The sequence below is a fragment of the Brachyhypopomus gauderio genome, chromosome 4 (assembly GCF_052324685.1).
Source record: "Brachyhypopomus gauderio isolate BG-103 chromosome 4, BGAUD_0.2, whole genome shotgun sequence".
NCBI lineage: Eukaryota > Metazoa > Chordata > Actinopteri > Gymnotiformes > Hypopomidae > Brachyhypopomus > Brachyhypopomus gauderio.
In genome coordinates this window covers 21,023,559-21,046,910 of record NC_135214.1, presented here as the reverse complement: position 1 = coordinate 21,046,910, position 23,352 = coordinate 21,023,559, and the positions used below count along the sequence as shown (strand labels likewise).

Here is a 23,352-nt window from a genome sequence, read left to right as displayed (position 1 = left end):
TCGATTGCAAATATTTAGGTCAATTTGTCAGTCCCATCAGAGTATCTACGGTAGTCTGTGTGCCACTGCCTATGAACAAGGCAGTCAAAATACTTAGTCATGTTGTCAGTGCAACTATAAGTCACAGTCAGTGCAGACTGTATATTCTGAGGGAAACTAGCTACGCTTTTGATTTCAAGAACGCTGCACATTCTGTGGTATATCAAATACATGTTACACACATACAAACTTACATGGAACACAAAGTTACACATGACTGTATGTGGGAGACTGATAGCAAGAAATTGGACTGGAATCAAATTTGTACAGCAATATTGTTTGACTGTATTGTTCGCACTGCAATTTGTTGACAAAACCAAATCTGACTGAAATTCAGAAAAGACAAACAACTGACTGGAAAAACTGCAAAATTAGAAACTTCTTCTACACATTCAAAACAACCTGAGCACATACAGCCTCCTCTTGCTGTGTGAAAATGGAACCTCTGCTACCACTATGAGCTAGTCTTGATATATATATGGTGTAAGAATGCCAAACATTAAAATTGAATAACATCAGAATATATGTCAATGTGCAGCATTACAGCAGAGAGCACATTTCTGAATTACATACATGTTTTCTCTATGAAATGTTTGAATGATTGAAGATACAGTTGTTCTTCCAATATTCGGCTGCACCCAGCGACCAGCTTCAGCCATTGTGAGACCATGACTTACATATAAAACATTTTGCCACAATTGTGTTCCGCAAATACGGACTTGTGCTAACAGGCCGCCCAATGGGGGATGGGTTCCCTTTTGAGTCTTGGTCCTCCCGAGGTTTCTTCCTAATCCCACCATCATAGGGAGTTTTTCTTTGCCACTGTCGCCTCTGGCTTGCTAATTAGGGATCTGGACCCATACGATTGTAAAGCTGCTTTGTGGCAACATGTGTTGTAAAAAGCGCTATATAAATAAATTTGACTTTGACTTTGCCCTTATATCATCTGGGACAAACCTCTTCCTCTGTTTTGTCCTACCCCTCTACACCACAGTCTTACCCCTCTACACCACACAGTCTTACTCCTCTACACCACACAGTCTTACCCCTCTACACCACAGTCTTACCCCTCTACACCACAGTCTTACCCCTCTACACCACAGTCTTACCCCACTACACCAGTCTTACTCCTCTACACCACAGTCTTACCTTTCTACACCACAGTCTTACCTCTCTACACCACACAGTCTTACCTCTCTACACCACACAGTCTTACCTCTCTACACCACAGTATTACCCCTCTACACCACACAGTCTTACCCCTCTACACCACACAGTCTTACCCCTCTACAACACACAGTCTTACCCCTCTACATCACAGTCTTACCCCTCTACATCACAGTCTTACCCCTCTACACCACACAGTCTTACCCCTCTACACCACACAGTCTCACCTCTATACACCACAATCTTACCCCTCTACACCACAGTCTTACCCCTCTACACCACAGTCTTACCCCTCTACACCACAGTCTTACCCCACTACACCACACAGTCTTACCCCTCTACACCACAGTCTTACCTCTCTACACCACACAGTCTCACCCCTCTACACCACAGTCTTACCTCTCTACACCACACAGTCTCACCCCTCTACACCACAGTCTTACTCCTCTACACCACACAGTCTCACCCCTCTACACCATACAGTCTCACCCCTCTACACCACACAGTCTCACCCCTGTACACCACACAGTCTCACCCCTATACACCACAGTCCTACCCCTCTACACCACAGTCTCACCCCTCTACACCACAGTCTTACCTCTCTACACCACACAGTCTTACCTCTCTACACCACACAGTCTCACCCCTCTACACCACAGTCTTACTCCTCTACACCATACAGTCTCACCCCTCTACACCACAGTCTCACCCCTCTACACCACACAGTCTCACTCCTATACACCACAGTCTTACCCCTCTACACCACAGTCTTACCCCACTACACCAGTCTTACTCCTCTACACCACAGTCTTACCTTTCTACACCACAGTCTTACCTCTCTACACCACACAGTCTTACCTCTCTACACCACAGTATTACCCCTCTACACCACACAGTCTTACCCCTCTACACCACACAGTCTTACCCCTCTACAACACACAGTCTTACCCCTCTACATCACAGTCTTACCCCTCTACATCACAGTCTTACCCCTCTACACCACACAGTCTTACCCCTCTACACCACACAGTCTCACCTCTATACACCACAATCTTACCCCTCTACACCACAGTCTTACCCCTCTACACCACAGTCTTACCCCTCTACACCACAGTCTTACCCCACTACACCACACAGTCTTACCCCTCTACACCACAGTCTTACCTCTCTACACCACACAGTCTCACCCCTCTACACCACAGTCTTACCTCTCTACACCACACAGTCTCACCCCTCTACACCACAGTCTTACTCCTCTACACCACACAGTCTCACCCCTCTACACCATACAGTCTCACCCCTCTACACCACACAGTCTCACCCCTGTACACCACACAGTCTCACCCCTATACACCACAGTCCTACCCCTCTACACCACAGTCTCACCCCTCTACACCACAGTCTTACCTCTCTACACCACACAGTCTTACCTCTCTACACCACACAGTCTCACCCCTCTACACCACAGTCTTACTCCTCTACACCATACAGTCTCACCCCTCTACACCACACAGTCTCACCCCTCTACACCACACAGTCTCACTCCTATACACCACAGTCTTACCCCTCTACACCACACAGTCTTACTCCTCTACACCACACAGTCTTACTCCTCTACACCACACAGTCTTACTCCTCTACACCACAGTCTTACCCCTCTACACCACAGTCTTACCCCTCTACACCACAGTCTTACCTCTCTACACCACACAGTCTTACCTCTCTACACCACACAGTCTTACCCCTCTACACCAGTCTTACCCCACTACACCACACAGTCTCACCCCTATACACCACAGTCTTACCTCTCTACACCACACAGTCTTACCTCTCTACACCACAGTCTTACCCCTCTACACCACACAGTCTTACTCCTCTACACCAGTCTTACCCCTCTACACCACAGTCTTACCTCTCTTCACCACAGTCTTACCCCTCTACACCAGTCTTACCCCACTACACCACACAGTCTCACCCCTATACACCACAGTCTCACCCCTATACACCACAGTCTTACCTCTCTACACCACACAGTCTTACCCCTCTACACCACACAGTCTTACCCCTCTACACCACACAGTCTTACTCCTCTACACCAGTCTTACTCCTCTACACCACAGTCTTAGCCCTCTACACCACAGTCTTAGCCCTCTACACCACACAGTCTTACTCCTCTACACCACAGTGTTAGCCCTCTACACCACAGTCTTACCTCTCTACACCATACAGTCTTACCCCTCTACACCAGTCTTACCCCACTACACCACACGGTCTCATCCCTATACACCACAGTCTTACCTCTCTACACCACACAGTCTTACCCCTCTACACCACACAGTCTTACCCCTCTACACCACACAGTCTTACCCCTCTACACCACAGTCTTACCTCTCTACACCACACAGTCTTACCTCTCTACACCACACAGTCTCACCCCTCTACACCACAGTCTTACCTCTCTACACCACACAGTCTTACTCCTCTACACCACACAGTCTTACTCCTCTACACCACACAGTTTTACCCCTCTACACCATACAGTCTCACCCCTCTACACCACACAGTCTTACCCCTGTACACCACACAGTCTCACTCCTATACACCACAGTCTTACCTCTCTACACCACACAGTCTTACCTCTCTACACCACACAGTCTTACCCCTCTACACCACAGTCTTACCTCTCTACACCACACAGTCTTACCCTCTACACCACAGTCTTACCCCTCTACACCACACAGTCTTACTCCTCTACACCAGTCTTACCCCTCTACACCACAGTCTTACCTCTCTACACCACACAGTCTTACCCCTCTACACCACAGTCTTACCTCTCTACACCACACAGTCTCACCCCTCTACACCACAGTCTTACCTCTCTACACCACACAGTCTTACCCCTCTACACCACAGTCTTACCCCTCTACACCACACAGTCTTACTCCTCTACACCAGTCTTACCCCTCTACACCACAGTCTTACCTCTCTACACCACAGTCTTACCCCTCTACACCAGTCTTACCCCACTACACCACACAGTCTCACCCCTCTACACCACAGTCTTACCCCTCTACACCACACAGTCTTACCCCTCTACACCACACAGTCTTACCCCTCTACACCACACAGTCTCACCCCTATACACCAGTCTTACTCCTCTACACCACAGTCTTAGCCCTCTACACCACACAGTCTTACTCTTCTACACCACAGTCTTAGCCCTCTACACCACAGTCTTACCTCTCTACACCATACAGTCTTACCCCTCTACACCAGTCTTACCCCACTACACCACACGGTCTCACCCCTATACACCACAGTCTTACCCCTCTACACCACACAGTCTTACCCCTCTACACCACAGTCTTACCTCTCTACACCACACAGTCTTACCTCTCTACACCACAGTCTCACCCCTCTACACCACAGTCTTACCTCTCTACACCACACAGTCTCACCCCTCTACACCACACAGTCTTACTCCTCTTATTGGCTGTTCACCCTGTACATGGCCTTGTCTTTCCATTATGAGACTTTGTGATACTGCAGTGTTTAGCATCTATAAATGTTTGCATTACAGGAAAGGTTCATGAGACGCACCTCTGACCTATGGTGGTTGACCTAAACCTTCACAAATTTCCTTTCTTACTGTAAATGAATGCCTGAGACTAAAGAAAAACTGTAAAAAACTGAGAAAAACTGTAATGTGATGTCATTTAAGATATCCGTCATCAATATTCTCGCTCTAAGCATGTGTGTGATTTACCCACTGATCTGAGGAGGTACTACAGACTCATGGGCGTTCTGTTGTCATCAGTAACTCACTGGAGGGTTTGGTGCAGCACATCTGTGATAATACAGGAAATTCAGCAAGATCTGTGGACCTTCATTAACAAGGAAAACAGTAACCAACATTAAAAAGTAAAAGGCATTTGGAGGTAATAAAACTGAAAATCCGTTCCTATAATCTTGGGGATTGTCTTAATTAATGAAATGGCTTAGGCAATGATGACAGCAGAGCTAATGACACTGGCTTATATCATGAGGTAAAGAAATAAAAAGAAAATGCACGTGTCTTTGAATGCATACAGAGTTAAATGTGCGGTTTACCAAATGTGTGATTTGGAAATGCTCTCTAAACTGGCAGAGACAGTGAGGAATCATTCAAGCCGTGAGCTGCTTCCATTTGCGCAGAGGATATTAGCAAGTGTTTAGTTTTTGTTTTGAAATCAGAAAATTATGCAATAAGTTCTTATAGATATAGACTCATTAAATGAATGTAACGTGAGGTTGAGGAGGGATACTGAAGTGAGAGGAGGTGGTGCATTATTTATTTTCACAAACACATGAAGACACTTACAGGACAGTGATACACCAAGACTGGGTCAGATGAACACAGTCAAACAACCACATCGACTAACAACACGCACACCTAAATACACTGACAATAACACAGACACACACACTAAGACGTGCACACGGAAGTGAACATACATCGACAAATGTACACAGCCCGGGGGGGCGAGTCAACACACACACACACAGACAAGCTCGGGGGGTGGAGTCAACGCACAGACAGACAAGCTCAGGGGGCAGAGTCAATGCACAAAAAGACAAGTCCGGGGGGTGGAGTCAGGGGCTGTACGGCTGTACCATGACAATAGAAAGATGCATTCATTATAGTAATAGGCTGAGCTAACAGAGATTAGCTGCCACTAGCTAATGGCTGGTAACTATGGTAACAAAAATATTAAAATTAAATCTAGGTGTTAAACGAGAAAGACATTTCAAGCAATAAATCACTAAAATCAAGCTAGCATTACTGTGTGAATGTGAGTTTAAAGTCATAAAGGTGTTTAAATTGTGCTAATAGCTACTGCTCCTGTTTGCAGTGAAAGTTAGAGCCTGTCTGCTCTGCTTAGCCACACGATACAGTCTGTTTGATATGACTCAGGCAAAATTTGAACAGCAAAATGTGGTTTTGTGAGAATTTCTACTTTCGGGGGAGGGGGGGGGGGGGTCAGAGAGAAAATGTGGTGATGCAGTGGAGTTTTATTAGGCTAAGTATGATCCTGCAATAAATATGGGTGTTGTCCACATAACAATAAAACTCCAGTTTGAAACAAAATATGAGTCTGAGAGGGAGGTCTGAAGTGACATCAGTTATGTATCAGTTATATAAGAGCCAGTTCATTATGGAACCTCTGATGCTCACGGATCCTTACTGAGGATAGAATGACATCGTGTCAAAGGCTGCGATTACATTGAGGATGATGAGTGCAGTGAGGATGATGATAATGCTGAAGGCACCAGCATCTGCAGAAATTTAGAAACTAATTATTTACTTTAATCAGGGCAGTTTTACTGCTGTGGAATAGTTTAAAGTGATTATTGGTTTCTAATTAAACTTGGAAATGAGTAAACAACCGTTTGTTTCAAGAACAGAAGATTAGCAATGGTGCAGTAGTTATAAAGATTACATGGAGCTTTATAGGTTTATTTATTACGGGTAATTACAGTAATGTGATCCTGGCCAACGAGGGCTGGACCACAGGAGTTGTGAGATGAGCTGGTCAGGTAGACAAACGTCAGCTAAGATGGTGGCCGGGGGGGGGGGGGGGGGGGGGGGGGGATAGAGCACCAGCAGTTTTAGTTGCAGGAATAATATCTGGAATGAAAATAAGAGTCCACTGTCTTAAAACCAGATTGATGGGGAAAGGTCAAAGAAAGGAAATGGAAGAGATAAAGATAATTGTTGATATTAGAAAAGTTGTATTCAAAGAAATGGGTGAAATAAAATCAGTGTTCAGAAGATGCAGATACAGTATATTCCAGGAATTTAAATTATTTGTTAACTCTTCTTGCAGCGAGAAACAACGACAGCACAAAACAAGGACCAACAAACACAGGCTCAAACCTTTAAATCCACGTAGCAATGAAGGGGACCAAGAGCCACGTGTAGCTGGCTTACCAGGGGCAGGCTAACCAGGCACAGGCTAACCAGGGGCAGGCTAACCAGGCGCAGGCTAACCAGGGGCAGGCTAACCAGGGGCAGGTTAACCAGGCGCAGGCTAACCAGGGGCAGGCTAACCAGGGGCAGGCTAACCAGGCGCAGGCTAACCAGGGGCAGGCTAACCAGGGGCAGGCTAACCAGGCGCAGGCTAACCAGGCGCAGGCTAACCAGGGGCAGGCTAACCAGGGGCAGGCTAACCAGGCGCAGGCTAACCAGGGGCAGGTTAACCAGGGGCAGGCTAACCAGGCGCAGGCTAACCAGGGGCAGGTTAACCAGGGGCAGGTTAACCAGGGGCAGGCTAACCAGGGGCAGGCTAACCAGGGGCAGGCTAACCAGGGGCAGGCTAACCAGGGGCAGGCTAACCAGGCGCAGGCTAACCAGGCGCAGGCTAACCAGGGAGTGAGGCAGCACATCACAACAACACGTGGGAACCTGTGAGTCCGACATGAAGCAGCAATAGCCACAGACACACGTGGCAGGCCGTAAAACGTGTGCTGACTATGAGGGGTATGGCCTACCACTACAGTGCTGAAAATAAAACTGGAAAAATAGCTTGGTTTAGCAATATCTAAAACATCTTTTTTACAAGGCTTTACTATTCAATGACAATATGCTCCTTCAGAATTCATAACCCAATAGTGTACCAGGGGACGGAAAACGTGAAAGAATTGAGATATGGAAGAACTCTAAGAGAGAGTAGACTTGAACATTAGCCTATGGCATGTTCTTGAAAAGAATACTTGGGTTGGAAGGCAATGGAGATAGACAGGCATGAGGAAGAGGAAGAGGGTCAATAAATTGAATCTTGTGGAACAAATAAAGTGTGTTACTGTAGCAGTGAAGTACAACTAGAGGAACTGTGAACAAAATGAGCGTTTGATCCGAGGGTGGAGGCTGATGGAGGTGAACTGCTGAGAGTACAGCTGAGTGCTCTGACCTTTGACCTGAGAGTGAAAATGAGATGGATGTAATTAAGGAATGAAAAAAGGCTCTAGTGAGCTTATGATCTGGGATGTGTACAAGAAAATAGTCATCACCTAGCAACAAGCTGGGGGAAATTGAAGCAGCGAATTTGATAGAGCAATAATTCATGAAAAAAATTATTAAATTAATTTAAAAAACAAGGTAATTTAAGAGGAAGGTATTGCAATGATGTAAAACCAACTGCCAGGTCACCACCTCATGTAATAGATTGAGGTTTGCAAATATAATTGAAGTTTATTGCAGATTTAATATATAAATCACCTGCTACTTTTTTAGTTAGGAAGAGTGAGTCAACAGTATTGTATAATAATAATTCTTGCAGTGATGATTTGAGAGAACAAACACTAACATTTGTTAATGCAAATGAAGGACTAGGAGTAGACTATAGTCATTGTGATATCTAATCACTAAATCCTAATCAAATAAACATTTGCACGATGATCATAATGCTATCAGTGTCTGAATATGATAGTAGGCCTATAGGTTATTGTACTTTCAGTTTCAAGTGCCTCATTATGTGCCCAGTTAATCTGATTGGCTGTTGTGTCTTTAGGGGCGGTCTTATGCGTTTGATCGAGTGTTTCCCACCAACACCACACAGGAGCAGGTCTACAACACCTGTGCCAAGCAGATCGTGAAAGGTCAGCAACACATTTATATATCGCACGCCTTTTCACTCACTGCTGGGTCAAATTTGTTATTTCTGTAGCAAATTTAATCTGGTGAAATTAAAGAAGACATCTCACACTGTCTAAAAATAGCCTGTGTCAAGAGTCATTACATGCATTCATGATATTTTGCTATACTCACTATCATTTTCTTTTCAGATTTTATTAATTATTTTCTAAATTAATTACTAAATTAATGATCAAGTGAGTTTGACTATATGCAGTTCATTTGTGTGTGTGTGTGTGTGTGTGTGTGTGTGTGTGTGTGTGTGTGTGTGTGTGTGTGTGTGTGTGTAGATGTGCTGGGTGGCTACAATGGCACTATCTTTGCTTATGGACAGACCTCTTCTGGAAAGACTCACACCATGGAGGTAAGAGGCCATCTTAGTGTAACTTTATATGTTTGTCTTTGGTCTGAAACGTCTGGTTATATTATGCACTTCAAAAAGCAGAAGTGATTATAGGTTTATAATGTATTTTCTGTGCATTTTGTGAATGCAACCAAGTAACAATCTGAAATGCATCTAAATGAATGAGGCAGCATGATGGCATTGCTGGTGGGTTTTCCTGCTTGGCTGTGGTTAACCCACTCTACTGCGCATCTCCAGGGCTGCCTACACGACCCTCAGCAGATGGGAATCATACCTCGCATTGCTGAGGACATATTCAACCACATCTTCTCCATGGATGAAAACCTGGAGTTTCACATCAAGGTAAACATACTCATACACACTTTGGCCAACCAATGGCATATCCTGGTAGATGAGAACATCTGAGAACAATATATGATGGCTTACTGAGTATTATTAACCAGTAGTGTGTGTCATAATTAAACCATATTACCATATTAAATAACCATATTAAAATATTTTTAAATGACCTTTAAAAAACTAACTGGCTGATCTTATTCTTCCACACCTCCATGTCTTTAGGTGTCCTACTTTGAGATCTACATGGAGAAGATCCGTGATCTTCTGGATGGTTTGTTTCTTTCTCATCCTCTGTAATGGTTTCACATTCTTCTGAAGTGTTGACGGAGCTTCCTGTTTTGACCTTTTTCTCGGTCGTTCTCTGCCTTTGCCCAGTCACCAAGACCAACCTGTCTGTCCACGAGGACAAGAACCGCGTCCCCTACGTTAAGGTGAGTGCTCCCAAGATTTCCACTGTCCCACCTCAGAACCTGTGGTGGAGATGCGAGTCTGAGCGTCCCCATCCGTCTCTTTCAGGGCTGCACTGAGCGGTTCGTCTCCAGCCCGGAGGAGGTGATGGACGTGATTGATGAAGGGAAGTCCAACCGCCACGTTGCTGTAACCAGTGAGTCATTTTCAAACTGACTTGGCTACTGTGTCTTTAAGAATGCAGGTTTAGTTTGCATGGCTAAAATAAATCATCCCTGTAGGAGATTGCTCATCCATTGTGTGTGTGTGTGTGTGTGTGTGTGTGTGTGTGTGTGTGTGTGTGTGTGTGTGTGTGTGTGTGTGTGTGTGTGTGTGTGTGTGTGTGTGTGTGTGTGTGTGAGAGTGATGGTTGAAGGAGAGGCTGGGAGAAATAAAAATAAAGTATTATATTTGGCAATAGCTTGCTTGGACCCTCTAACACAAGCGCAGCACAAGACTGCCTGCAGTAGAATTCAAGGGCAACTTGCAGCTGTCACATGTGACATCAGTTTTAAAGTGCTTTACATGTGCTGCTAGTTCACAAGAGATGATGAAGTAATAGTGGGTTACTAATAATAATAATAACTTTTGTATGAAAACATTGTGGTGGAGGGGTGGGGTGTGTGGTGGGGGCTGGGGTGTGTGGTGGGGCTGGGGTGTGTGGTAGGGGCTGGGGTGTGTGGTGGGGCTGGGGTGTGTGGTAGGGGTTGAGGTGTGTGGTGGGGGCTGGAGTGTGTGGTAGGGGCTGGGATGGTGTTTTGACCAAAGGTGGTAAAGACTACCACTAAAAGCAGTAGATAGAAGCTTAAATATACATGTGCAAAAAGAGTCTTAAGGTCACCATTAGATTTGTTGTTTTAATAATGGTATAATAATCAAATATCATTATTTCTCAGTCTCTTTACTAAGATGCAAACAGAAAATACAGGAAACATGCACACATAAACAAAATACAATTTTCATAACAGAATGGTTTCTTCAGGCAAAAGTCAGGGTGCCCTCTAAGCACTAAGCGTTTTCTTTTTTCTCATTTCCTGTCCCTCTCTTCCTGTCCCTCTCTTCCTGTCCCTCTCTTCTTGTCCTCTGTCCTGTGTCTGTCTCAGACATGAATGAGCACAGCTCTCGTAGTCACAGCATCTTCCTGATCAACATCAAGCAGGAACACGTGGAAACTGAGCAGAAGCTCTGTGGGAAGCTCTACCTGGTCGACCTGGCTGGCAGTGAGAAGGTGTGTGTGTGTGTGTGTGTGTGTGTGTGTGTGTGTGTGTGTGTGTGTGTGTGTGTGTGTGTGTGTGTGTGTGTGTGTGTGTGTGTCCATATGCAGGTATACCTTTTACATACACTATATTGCCAAAGGTATTTGCTCACCTTCCTTGACTCACATATGAGTTTAAGTGACATCACCTTCCTAATCCATAATGTTAAATATGACGTTGGTCCACCCTTTACAGCTAGAGCAGCTTCAAGTCTTCTAGAAGCACTTTTGTGAGGTCACATACTGATGTTCGACGAGAAGGTCTGGCTCTCAGTCTCCCCTCTAATTCATTCCAAAGGTGTTCTATCGGGTTGAGGTCAGGACTCTGTGCAGGCCAGTCCAGTTCATCCACACCAGACTCTACCATCCATGTCTTTATGGACCTTGTTTTGTGCACTGGTGCACAGTCATGTTGGAAGAGGAAGGGGCCAGCTCCAAACTGTTCCCACAAAGTTGGGAGCATGGAATTGTCCAACATGTCTTAGTATGCTGATGCATTCACAGTTCCTTTCACTGGAACTATGGGGCCAAGCCCAGCTCCTAAATGCAAAACAATTTTCCCCATCCACCAAACTTTACACTTGGCACAATGCAGTCAGACCAGTACCATTCTCCTGGCAACCGCCAAACCCAGACTCGTCCGTCATATTGCCATATGGAGAAGCGTGATTCGTCACACCAGAGAACGCACCTCCACTGCTCTAGAGTCCAGTGGCGGCGTGTTTTACACCACTGCATCCGTGTATGGCTTGGATACAGCTGCTCGACCATGGAAACCCGTTCTGTGAAGATCTCTGCGTACTGTTCTTGAGCTAATCTGAAGGCCACATGAAGTTTGGATGTCTGTAGTGATTGACTCTGCAGAAAATTGGCATTCTTTCACAAATGTTTGTAAAAACAGTCTGCATGCCTAGGTGCTTAATTTTATACACCTGTGGCCATGGAAGTGATTGGAACACCAGATTCTGATCATTTGGATGAGTGAGCGAATACTTTTGGTTTAAAGATGATTTTAACTACATGTTTAATTACATGTGCAAGTCAAATTATCAATGAATTCTTGATCACTACCCTTATGTAGCCTGTTCACTAGCTTGAACTGGGAGCTAGCAACTGGTGTTCCATTTATCCATTATGAACCATTATAAATTGTGCCCTGATGTATGCATATGGTAGAATCATATAGCACAATAGAGCAGTGGAAATTAATATGTACTGAACTTATTTGAACATGTTTTTTAAAGTTCTATAGAACAGATGAACCCTAGGGTCCACAGAAACTGGCTAACCTCATTTAATATAAAATGGCCCTTCACCTGGCTCAGTGAAAGATTTTGGAACGAATTTAAGGCTGATGGGTCCTCTTACAGCACCATCTGCTGGGCCAGGACTGTGCCATGATCAATGAGAATTATTGTATTTATCTCGTACCAGATGTAATTTCATTTAAAGTAATTACATTTTGTTTATGCTTTAGGAAAGAACACGAAAACTATTTAGTCATTAGGCATATTCAGTCTTTGTCTGATTAAGAGGTGGGATGAGATTTTGTGATTAAGCTTCAATAATTGTCAGCTAATGGTAATAACACAACTCCTAATAGTTGCCTGCCTCTTCTACGCTTAACGAGAGTTCTTCTCTTCACAGCCTGTTACACACAGTTTCCTTTTTATGCTTGTTTTAAATGTGAATGTGTGGTGTAGAGTGTGCAGACGCACTTATCTGGAGAGTCAGCTGCTCAGATATGAAAACTCAAAACTCACTGTAAAAGATTGAATGAGAAACCAACTAAAGTGCTTAGCAAAATTGCCACAGACAGAATGTTGGTGGTGTGTTTGAGTGTTAATGTGATTCGTGTGTTTCAGCTGAAATGGAGGTGGAGTGTATTTCATAACCTGTGATTTCCCCGTTAGGTGAGTAAGACCGGTGCTGCTGGAGCTGTCCTGGATGAGGCTAAAAACATCAACAAATCCCTGTCTGCTCTGGGCAACGTCATCTCCGCTCTGGCCGAGGGAACGGTGAGCTCCCACAAACACACACCTGCACAAGGTGATCCATGCTAGTGGAGTCAGTTTCTGAAATGTATCTGTGTGTGTGTGTGTGTGTGTGTGTGTGTGTGTGTGTATCTGTGTGTGTGTATCTGTGTGTGTATGTGTGCGTGTGTGTGTGTGAGCAGAAGACTCACGTGCCGTACCGTGACAGTAAGATGACCCGGATCCTGCAGGACTCTCTTGGGGGGAACTGCAGAACCACCATGTTCATCTGCTGTTCTCCCTCCAGCTTCAATGAACCAGAGACTAAATCTACTCTCATGTTTGGACAACGGTAACGCCTGAACCTGTGTGTGACACACTGTGTCTCGTCTACTTCATAGAGGAGCAGTCAGTAACATTTTAACGCAATGGAGTTGATGGGCGGACACATGCGCTGAGGTTTAAAGGCAAATCCGTAAAAAGAGACTGGGTCATCGTCCAGGATCATTAAGCCAACACGGCTATCCATACAAACAAAACGGAAAAACCAGGCAAAAAAAATAGAAATAAATTTAAAATAATAAGCAGGGATAACAAGGATTCAAATCCAAAACTTGCTTCTCACAAAGACAGAGGTCATAAAGCTGTACGCAGAGTGCGAGGTGGACCCAAGTGCCGGAGCTGATAAATTAATAACTAAAGTCACTAGTCAGCGAGAGATTGAAGCGTACAGACACCGAACACAAGACACAGAGTAAAATCAACGCGTAACCAAAATAAACTCAATCGTGAAAGCACAGGAGACAACGAAGGAAGCAAACACAAAACATAGAAAACTCAACGCGTAACAAAATTAACTCAACCGTAAAAACACAGGAGATAATATTAAAGGAGAACTCAAAAGTCGTGGAAATCTCAATGTGTGTAAAACAAACCAAATACGCCAGGGGAAGTAACTGGCTGGCAAACGCCACAAAGAACAAAAACCCTTCCCAAAAGAAAGGTCGAAGGGTAGGAGGAACAGGGGGAGGAAAACTTGAGAAGGGCCAGGGAGCGGCGCAGGAGATAGTGACTCGAATACGTGACAGAGATAGAAGAGAGAGAGTGAAAGAGGGAGGTGGAGAGACACATAACAACACAACGAAATGACAGAGTGAGAGTAGGGCTAAAAACACAACGAAATGACAGAGTGAGAGTAGGGCTAAAAACACAACGAAATGACAGAGTGAGAGTAGGGCTAAAAACACAACGGCATGACACCAAAACGATTCAGCAGTGATCTGTCACAACTCACTTCCTTAAGTAGGAGGGAGAGCAGGTGTGACAGATCACTGCTGATTGCGCTGACTCGTGAGCTCCCTCCTGTGGAGACCGGAGGAGCTGCATCCCTGCCAGCCCTGACAAGACAAGACAGAGGACAGGGTTAAAATCAGACCTGGGCAAACTACGGCCCGCGGGCCACATCCGGCCCGTTGTGCGTCCCTGTCCGGCCCGCGAGAGGCCAATCATAAATTTAACAAATATCTATGTCGTGCGTGCAATACAACTGTGACGCTTTTATTTTGAAAGCGCTACGTTTGTGTTAATTCCGTGTGGATGTACGTGCTTGTGTGTGAGCTGTGCAAGAAACACTGTAGGTGATCAGCGACAAGTTAAGGCAAAATTTATACTTTCACGAGTGAACGTAGCGCGCGACTCCGCACCCCTCGCACGAACCTCCGCGAACGGCGGAACATTTACGTGACAAATTATAATTGTGAATTGTGTTCCAGGTTTGAAAAGTGCTGGAATGTTGGCTAAAGTACTTGAAAATGCTTGAAATTGTAACTGTATTTCGATTCACAACAAATAGCTGACTGAACAGGGGGTATTCCAGAAAGCGGATTCAGTGAAGAAACTCAGAGTTAACGAAAACTCAGGGTTTTCCGTTCCAGAAACCGAGCTTAGAGAGAACCTGAGTCAGCTGGGAAATATTGAAATGGACCTTGGAAGTGCCGTAGAAGTGCTTTAAAGCTAGGTTTAAGCCTGGTTTATACTTGATGCGGCGCGAGCAGCGCGGGGGTCCGCGCGGCGAAAATGACGTAATCGCGGTGGCTCTGCCCGTGCGTGAGGGCCTCGCGCGCTGTTTATTCGCAAGGTCGTGCACCTCTCGAATTTTGTAACTTCGCGCGCACGCCGCGCCTCAGCGCGATGGACAAAGTCATGTTTGCAGGGTTCATACACCTTTACAAGGTGGAATTAAAGCATTTGTACGTCACTTTCAAGGTCCATTTCAATATTTCCCAGCACGTTAAACTTAATTAAGTTAAATATTTATACATATACTCGAAATGATTCAAAATAATTTGCTTTTTTATCACATTATTTAATGGTTGTTTAAAGTCTTCACGTTCTCTCATGTTTCGTCCTGGAATTACAAGAGGCTCGTATTTGTTAATGTAATACAAGAAAACTGTTCATTTAGATGGCTATTTGTTGTGAAACGAAGTAGTTACAATTTCAAACATTTTCAAGTATTTAGCCTAAATTCCAGCACTTTTCAAATCTGAAACAAAAAGCAACATTAAAATTGGTCAGGTAAATGTTCCTTCCATTGTTTTTGAGGGGTGTTTTCTTTATACTAACACACATCGTTTCGGAGAACACTACACAGAATGTGACGCGGCAAGTATAAACGCCTCTACCGTTTGCGGAAGTTCGTGCGAGGTGGGCGGGGCTACCGTAATGACGTCATTTTCGTTTGTGTGGCCCTCTGACACAATTTCTTATGTGGCCCCTTGTAAGAATTAATTGCCCACCCCTGGTTTAAATACATTGGACTAACTATGACAACAACTAGAAACAGGTGGGAATGATAATCAGGGGGCGGGGTTACAAATGACACGGGGGTGGCCAAAGAAGCAAATGGGAACACAAACATTAGCACATGGGAGAAACAGCCATGACTGACAAGTCCATATGGGCCGTACGTGATGAACATATAGTAAATAGTGAGAATACAAGACACCTGGATCTGATATACATGTATGATGTAGAAAAACATTTAACAAAGGACTTTGTTTGTTTTTCCACTGTTGTCTTTTATTCTTTCTTTATGTCTGTGAAGAAGCAATTAGTAACATTTCCCATGTGTGAAAATTTTGAAAAATGGTCTCTGTCTCTCTCCCTTCCGCATAATCGCTTATTCCCTTTGTCTCTCTCACTTTCCATCAATTTCTCCTTTTCTCTCTCTGCCTCTGACTCTGTCTGTCCATCTGCCTGTCTCCCTCCCGCAGTGCTAAGACTATCAAGAACTCGGCCTCCATAAATCTGGAGCTGACAGCCGAGCAGTGGAAGAGGAAGTACGAGAAGGAGAAAGAGAAAAACAAAACACTCCGTGACACCATCCAGAGGCTGGAGGCTGAGCTGAAACGCTGGAGGAACGGTGAGTCACACACACATTACACACACACTACACACAATACACACTATACACCACATATGTCAAAGTCAAGGAATTGATTATCTATGGCCCCCTGGATGATATTTAATTACTATTAGAACCGGCCCGCAGGCCACAGCCGCCCGCTGGTGTTTTGCACGCACAAACACTACATTCCCCACAATGCAACGGTAGCCCGCGAAGTCACTGCAGCGCACACAAGCGGCGAGGGTCTGCGCGGCGAAAATGACGTAATCGCAGTGGCTCCGCCCGTGCGCGAGGGCGTTGCGCGCTGTCGATTTGCGAGGTCGTGCACCTCTCGAATTTTGTAACTTTGCGCGCACCAGCACGTTAAACTTAATTAAGTTAAATATTTATACATCTATTCAAAATGATTCGAAATAATTCGCTTTTTATTCACATTATTTAATGGTGGTTTATTTTCAAAACGCCCAATCTTAACGTCTTCACGTTCTCTCATGTTTCGTCCTGGAATTACAAGAGGCTCGTATTTGTTAACGTAAAGAGAACTGTTCAGTCAGACAGATATTTGTTGTGAAACGAAGTAGTTACAATTTCAAGCATTTTCAAGTACTTTAGCCTAAATTCCAGCACTTTTCAAACCTTTATTACTTTATTCATTTAATGTACCGTACAGAACATGTTTTCTTTGAAGGAAGTTTGTTTTTATCTGTTTGCTTGTTGAAAAATGTTTTCACTTGAAATTACTGACAGATCCATAAGAAAATATTGCTTTATTCATTTAAGCATTAAATAATATACACTGTGTTAGGTCTTGGTTCAATAGGCTATGTGCAATCATTTCAATATGTTTTAATAAACATTGAACCAGTCCGGCCCTCGGCTTGTAGCAAATTTGGTTTTTTGGCCCTCGGTGCATTTGACTTTGACATCCCTGCTATACACAATACATACCATCCAGAGGCTTGGAGGAACGGTGAGCCACACACACACACTACACACAATACACACAATACACATAATACACACAATACACACATTACACACACAATACACTCACATACAATATGTACATACACATAATACACACAATACACATGACCCACACTACACACAATTCACACAATACACATGACACTAGTGATGGCTTAGTTACCTTGAAAAAGTATTTCTGATTACTGATTACTCTTTTAAAAAGTAACTTAATTATGTTACTGATTACATGATTTTAAAAGTAACTACGTTGGATTACAAGTTACTTTAGTAGTTATATTCAGCAACAAAATTAGTTTTCCAATACTCACTTTATTGGAAGTGCATTTTTAACAGTAACAACGTATCTCCTGACATTACGTTTGTGTCACTGCGCGGTATTATTTGTAAATGTAATACAAGCGAACTATTCAGTCAAACAGCTATTTGTTGTGAAACGAAATATAATTACAATTTCAAGCTTTAGCCAAAATTCCAGCACTTTTCAAACTTGGAACACAATGCAACATTAAAATTTGTCAGGTAAATGTTCCTTCCCCTGTTTTTGAGGGGTATTTCTTTACACTACCACATATCGTTACGGACAACACTGCACAAAATGATGTGAACGCGCTATCACAGGTTTACGCACAGCGAGCGGAGTCGAGCGCTACGGTCAGACACAAAAGTAGAACTGAGCCAAGAAGAAAGATAAAATATATATTTTACTAAGGAAAATAAAAATAGTAACGCACAGTTACTTGGATAAGTAACTTTAATCTGATTACTGGACTGGAAATAGTAACTCGTTACTGAACAAATGTGGTAAGATTAGAGTCACTGTATGAGGCACAATACACACGATACACAATACACACAATACAGCTACGGAGCTTCAATACAACAATACGACCATCATACATAAAATAGATGGTTGTATAGGTACAGTCACGGGTCTGGCTGTTTAATGGTGGTTAATTAGTCTAATTGATTTGCTAATTAAATGTCTAATAGGTTGTTGGCAGCCTGAAATAAGCCTCTTGCTGGCCGCTCAAACTGTTGTTGTGTTTCCTGTCAGGAGAGGAAGTGCCAGAGGTGGAGCAGACGTCCTCCGACATGGTGAAGCTGGAGAGCAGTGAGGAGCAGACGCTGGATAACGAGAGAGAGGTGGAGCGGCAGCGGGAGGTGGAGCGGCAGAGGGAGAGAGACTCAGACACCTCCTCCATCGTGGTGCGCATCTCCGAGGAGGAGCGTCACAAGTACGAGGAGGAAATCCGCAAACTGTACCGGCAGCTGGATGATAAGGTGATGACTGACACACACACACACACACACACACACACACACACACACACGCGTACACACACACGTATACACACACACACACACACACACACACACACACACACACACACGTACACACACACACACACACACAAACACACACACATAAACGCACACACATGTTGAAAGATAAAGTGTTTTTTATTTGTTTTATTTGATTTATGAAATATCCATTTATTGTATGTGCACATGTGTAGGATGATGAGATCAATCTGCAGTGTCAGTTGGTTGAGAAGCTCAAGCAACAAATGTTGGATCAAGATGAGGTAATACCATAGAACAGTCTAATGTTGGATCAAGATGAGGTAATACTATAGAACAGTCTAATGCTGGGTCAAGATGAGGTAATACTATAGAACAGTCTAATGTTGGATCAAGATGAGGTAATACTATAGAACAGTCTAATGTTGAACCAAGATGAGGTAATGCTATAGAACAGTCTAATGTTGGATCAAGATGAGGTAATGCTATAGAACAGTCTAATGTTGAATCAAGATGAGGTAATGCTATAGAACAGTCTAATGTTGGATCAAGATGAGGTAATACTATAGAACAGTAATGCTGGATCAAGATGAGGTAATACTATAGAACAGTCTAATGTTGGATCAAGATGAGGTAATACTATAGAATAGGGATGTGGAGATTCATCGATTCACATCGGTGAATCGGTACACATGTCTGAGATGCGACTGCATCGGTAGATTCAACGTGCATCGAGTTTAATTTGCGGGCGAATTCACGATGCATCGCCTTCAGTGAGGCGGTCACGCAATCTGCAAACAATGCCGTGGGGCTAAATACGTTAGTAGCACAACGAATCTGGCGACACGCATGAAAAGACGGCACGGTGTGGACATCTCTGCGGCTGCTACCCCCTCGTAACCCCCCCGCTCAACAACTTACGTTCGTGAGTGTGTCGCATCGCATCGCATTTGTATCACATCGCATCGCATCGACAAGGGGTTTCAGAGTATTGCAGTTATATCGCATCGTTGGCAGTGTATCGAGATGTGTATCGAATCTAGCTTAGTGGTGACGATATACATCCCTACTATAGAACAGTCTAATGCTGGATCAAGATGAGGTAATACTATAGAACAGTCTAATGTTGAATCAAGATGAGGTAATGCTATAGAACAGTCTAATGTTGGATCAAGATGAGGTAATACTATAGAACAGTCTAATGTTGGAACAAGATGAAGTAATACTATAGAACAGTCTAATGCTGGAACAAGATGAGGTAATACTATAGAACAGTCTAATGTTGGATCAAGATCAGGTAATACTATAGAACAGTCTAATGTTGGATCAAGATGAGGTAATACTATAGAACAGTCTAATGCTGGATCAAGATGAGGTAATACTATAGAACAGTCTAATGTTGGATCAAGATGAGGTAATACTATAGAACAGTCTAATGTTGGAACAAGATGAGGTAATGCTATAGAACAGTCTAATGTTGAATCAAGATGAGGTAATGCTATAGAACAGTCTAATGTTGGATCAAGATGAGGTAATACTATAGAACAGTAATGCTGGATCAAGATGAGGTAATACTATAGAACAGTCTAATGTTGGATCAAGATGAGGTAATACTATAGAACAGTCTAATGTTGAATCAAGATGAGGTAATACTATAGAACAGTCTAACGTTGAACCAAGATGAGGTAATGCTATAGAACAGTCTAATGTTGAACCAAGATGAGGTAATGCTATAGAACAGTCTAATGTTGAATCAAGATGAGGTAATGCTATAGAACAGTCTAATGTTGAATCAAGATGAGGTAATACTATAGAACAGTCTAATGTTGAACCAAGATGAGGTAATGCTATAGAACAGTCTAATGTTGAATCAAGATGAGGTAATGCTATAGAACAGTCTAATGTTGAATCAAGATGAGGTAATGCTATAGAACAGTGTTACGAATTGACCAGGCAGAGAGGGATCCAAATGCGGAAGAACACCGCTTTTATTGAAATGAGACGCTGGCACAGAAACAGGCAGGTGAATCACGAGTACTAGGATAAGTAACAGCGTTTTCTTGGCGTGGTCAGGACGGTCCAGGGTCATACCGGGGGAGCAGAAGTCAGGAGGTACAGAGGGACTAGGCAGGAGACAAGGTCAGGGACGTAAGCGAGGGTCAGAACACAGGAGAGCAGACAGGTAATAGAACGGCTTGGTACGCGACATGAGTCTGCAATACTTCGCAACTGAGACGTGCTGGTGAAGGTGTATAAGTGTGACTGAAAGGGGGCGTGGTAATGAGGGGCAGGTGAGGCTGGTTAGGGAAGATCAGGTGGCATTCCTTACAAACAGTCTAATGTTGGATCAAGATGAGGTAATACTATAGAACAGTCTAATGTTGGATCAAGGTGAGGTAATACTATAGAACAGTCTAATGCTGGATCAAGATGAGGTAATACTATAGAACAGTCTAATGTTGGATCAAGATGAGGTAATACCATAGAACAGTCTAATGTTGGATCAAGATGAGGTAATACCATAGAACAGTCTAATGTTGGATCAAGATGAGGTAATACTATAGAACAGTCTAATGTTGAATCAAGATGAGGTAATACTATAGAACAGTCTAATGTTGGATCAAGATGAGGTAATACTATAGAACAGTCTAATGTTGGAACAAGATGAGGTAATACTATAGAACAGTCTAATGTTGGAACAAGATGAGGTAATACTATAGAACAATCTAATGTTGGATCAAGATGAGGTAATACTATAGAACAGTCTAATGTTGGATCAAGATCAGGTAATACTATAGAACAGTCTAATGTTGGATCAAGATCAGGTAATACTATAGAACAGTCTAATGCTGGATCAAGATGAGGTAATACTATAGAACAGTCTAATGTTGGATCAAGATGAGGTAATACTATAGAACAGTCTAATGTTGGAACAAGATGAGGTAATGCTATAGAACAGTCTAATGTTGAATCAAGATGAGGTAATGCTATAGAACAGTCTAATGTTGGATCAAGATGAGGTAATACTATAGAACAGTAATGCTGGATCAAGATGAGGTAATACTATAGAACAGTCTAATGTTAGATCAAGATGAGGTAATACTATAGAACAGTCTAATGTTGGATCAAGATGAGGTAATGCTATAGAACAGTCTAATGTTGGATCAAGATGAGGTAATACTATAGAATAGTCTAATGTTGGAACAAGATGAGGTAATACTATAGAACAGTCTAATGTTAGATCAAGATCAGGTAATACTATAGAACAGTCTAATGTTGGATCAAGATCAGGTAATACTATAGAACAGTCTAATGCTGGATCAAGATCAGGTAATACTATAGAACAGTCTAATGTTGGATCAAGATAAGGTAATACTATAGAACAGTCTAATGTTGAATCAAGATGAGGTAATACTATAGAACAGTCTAATGCTGGATCAAGATGAGGTAATGCTATAGAACAGTCTAATGTTGAACCAAGATGAGGTAATACTATAGAACAGTGTTACGAATTGACCAGGCAGAGAGGGATCCAAATGCGGAAGAACACCGCTTTTATTGAAATGAGACGCTGGTACAAAAACAGGCAGGGGAATCACGAGTACTAGGATAAGTAACAGCGTTTTCTTGGCGTGGTCAGGACGGTCCAGGGTCATACCGGGGGAGCAGAAGTCAGGAGGTACAGAGGGACTAGGCAGGAGACAAGGTCAGGGATGTAAGCGAGGGTCAGAACACAGGAGAGCAGACAGGTAATAGAACGGCTTGGTACGCGGCATGAGTCGGCAATACTTCGCGACTGAGACGTGCTGGGGAAGGTGTATAAGTGTGACTGAAAGGGGGCGTGGTAATGAGGGGCAGGTGAGGCTGGTTAGGGAAGATCAGGTGGCATTCCTTACAAACAGTCTAATGTTGGATCAAGATGAGGTAATACTATAGAACAGTCTAATGTTGGATCAAGATGAGGTAATACCATAGAACAGTCTAATGTTGGATCAAGATGAGGTAATACCATAGAACAGTCTAATGTTGGATCAAGATGAGGTAATACTATAGAACAGTCTAATGTTGAATCAAGATGAGGTAATACTATAGAACAGTCTAATGTTGAATCAAGATGAGGTAATACTATAGAACAGTCTAATGTTGGATCAAGATGAGGTAATACTATAGAACAGTCTAATGTTGGAACAAGATGAGGTATTACTATAGAACAGTCTAATGTTGGATCAAGATCACGTAATACTATAGAACAGTCTAATGTTGGAACAAGATGAGGTAATACCATAGAACAGTCTAATGTTGGATCAAGATGAGGTAATACTATAGAACAGTCTAATGTTGGATCAAAATGAGGTAATACTATAGAACATTCTAATGCTGGATCAAGATGAGGTA

The 23,352-nt window shown here is 43.2% G+C and overlaps 1 protein-coding gene across 2 annotated transcripts in view; it reads left to right on the top strand.

Moving 5' to 3' along the window:
* kif5aa (kinesin family member 5A, a) overlaps positions 1 to 23,352 on the top strand; it is a 69,422-nt gene that overhangs the window by 2,227 nt on the left and 43,843 nt on the right. For both annotated transcript variants that reach the window (XM_077002998.1, XM_077002997.1), the window contains exons 2-13: positions 8,757 to 8,844; positions 9,169 to 9,242; positions 9,480 to 9,584; positions 9,804 to 9,852; positions 9,957 to 10,012; positions 10,098 to 10,185; positions 11,132 to 11,256; positions 13,197 to 13,301; positions 13,460 to 13,608; positions 16,532 to 16,680; positions 18,710 to 18,936; positions 19,173 to 19,241. In XM_077002998.1, the coding sequence (XP_076859113.1) occupies positions 8,757 to 8,844; positions 9,169 to 9,242; positions 9,480 to 9,584; positions 9,804 to 9,852; positions 9,957 to 10,012; positions 10,098 to 10,185; positions 11,132 to 11,256; positions 13,197 to 13,301; positions 13,460 to 13,608; positions 16,532 to 16,680; positions 18,710 to 18,936; positions 19,173 to 19,241 (1,284 nt within the window). The remainder of the gene's footprint in view (positions 1 to 8,756; positions 8,845 to 9,168; positions 9,243 to 9,479; positions 9,585 to 9,803; positions 9,853 to 9,956; positions 10,013 to 10,097; positions 10,186 to 11,131; positions 11,257 to 13,196; positions 13,302 to 13,459; positions 13,609 to 16,531; positions 16,681 to 18,709; positions 18,937 to 19,172; positions 19,242 to 23,352) is intronic.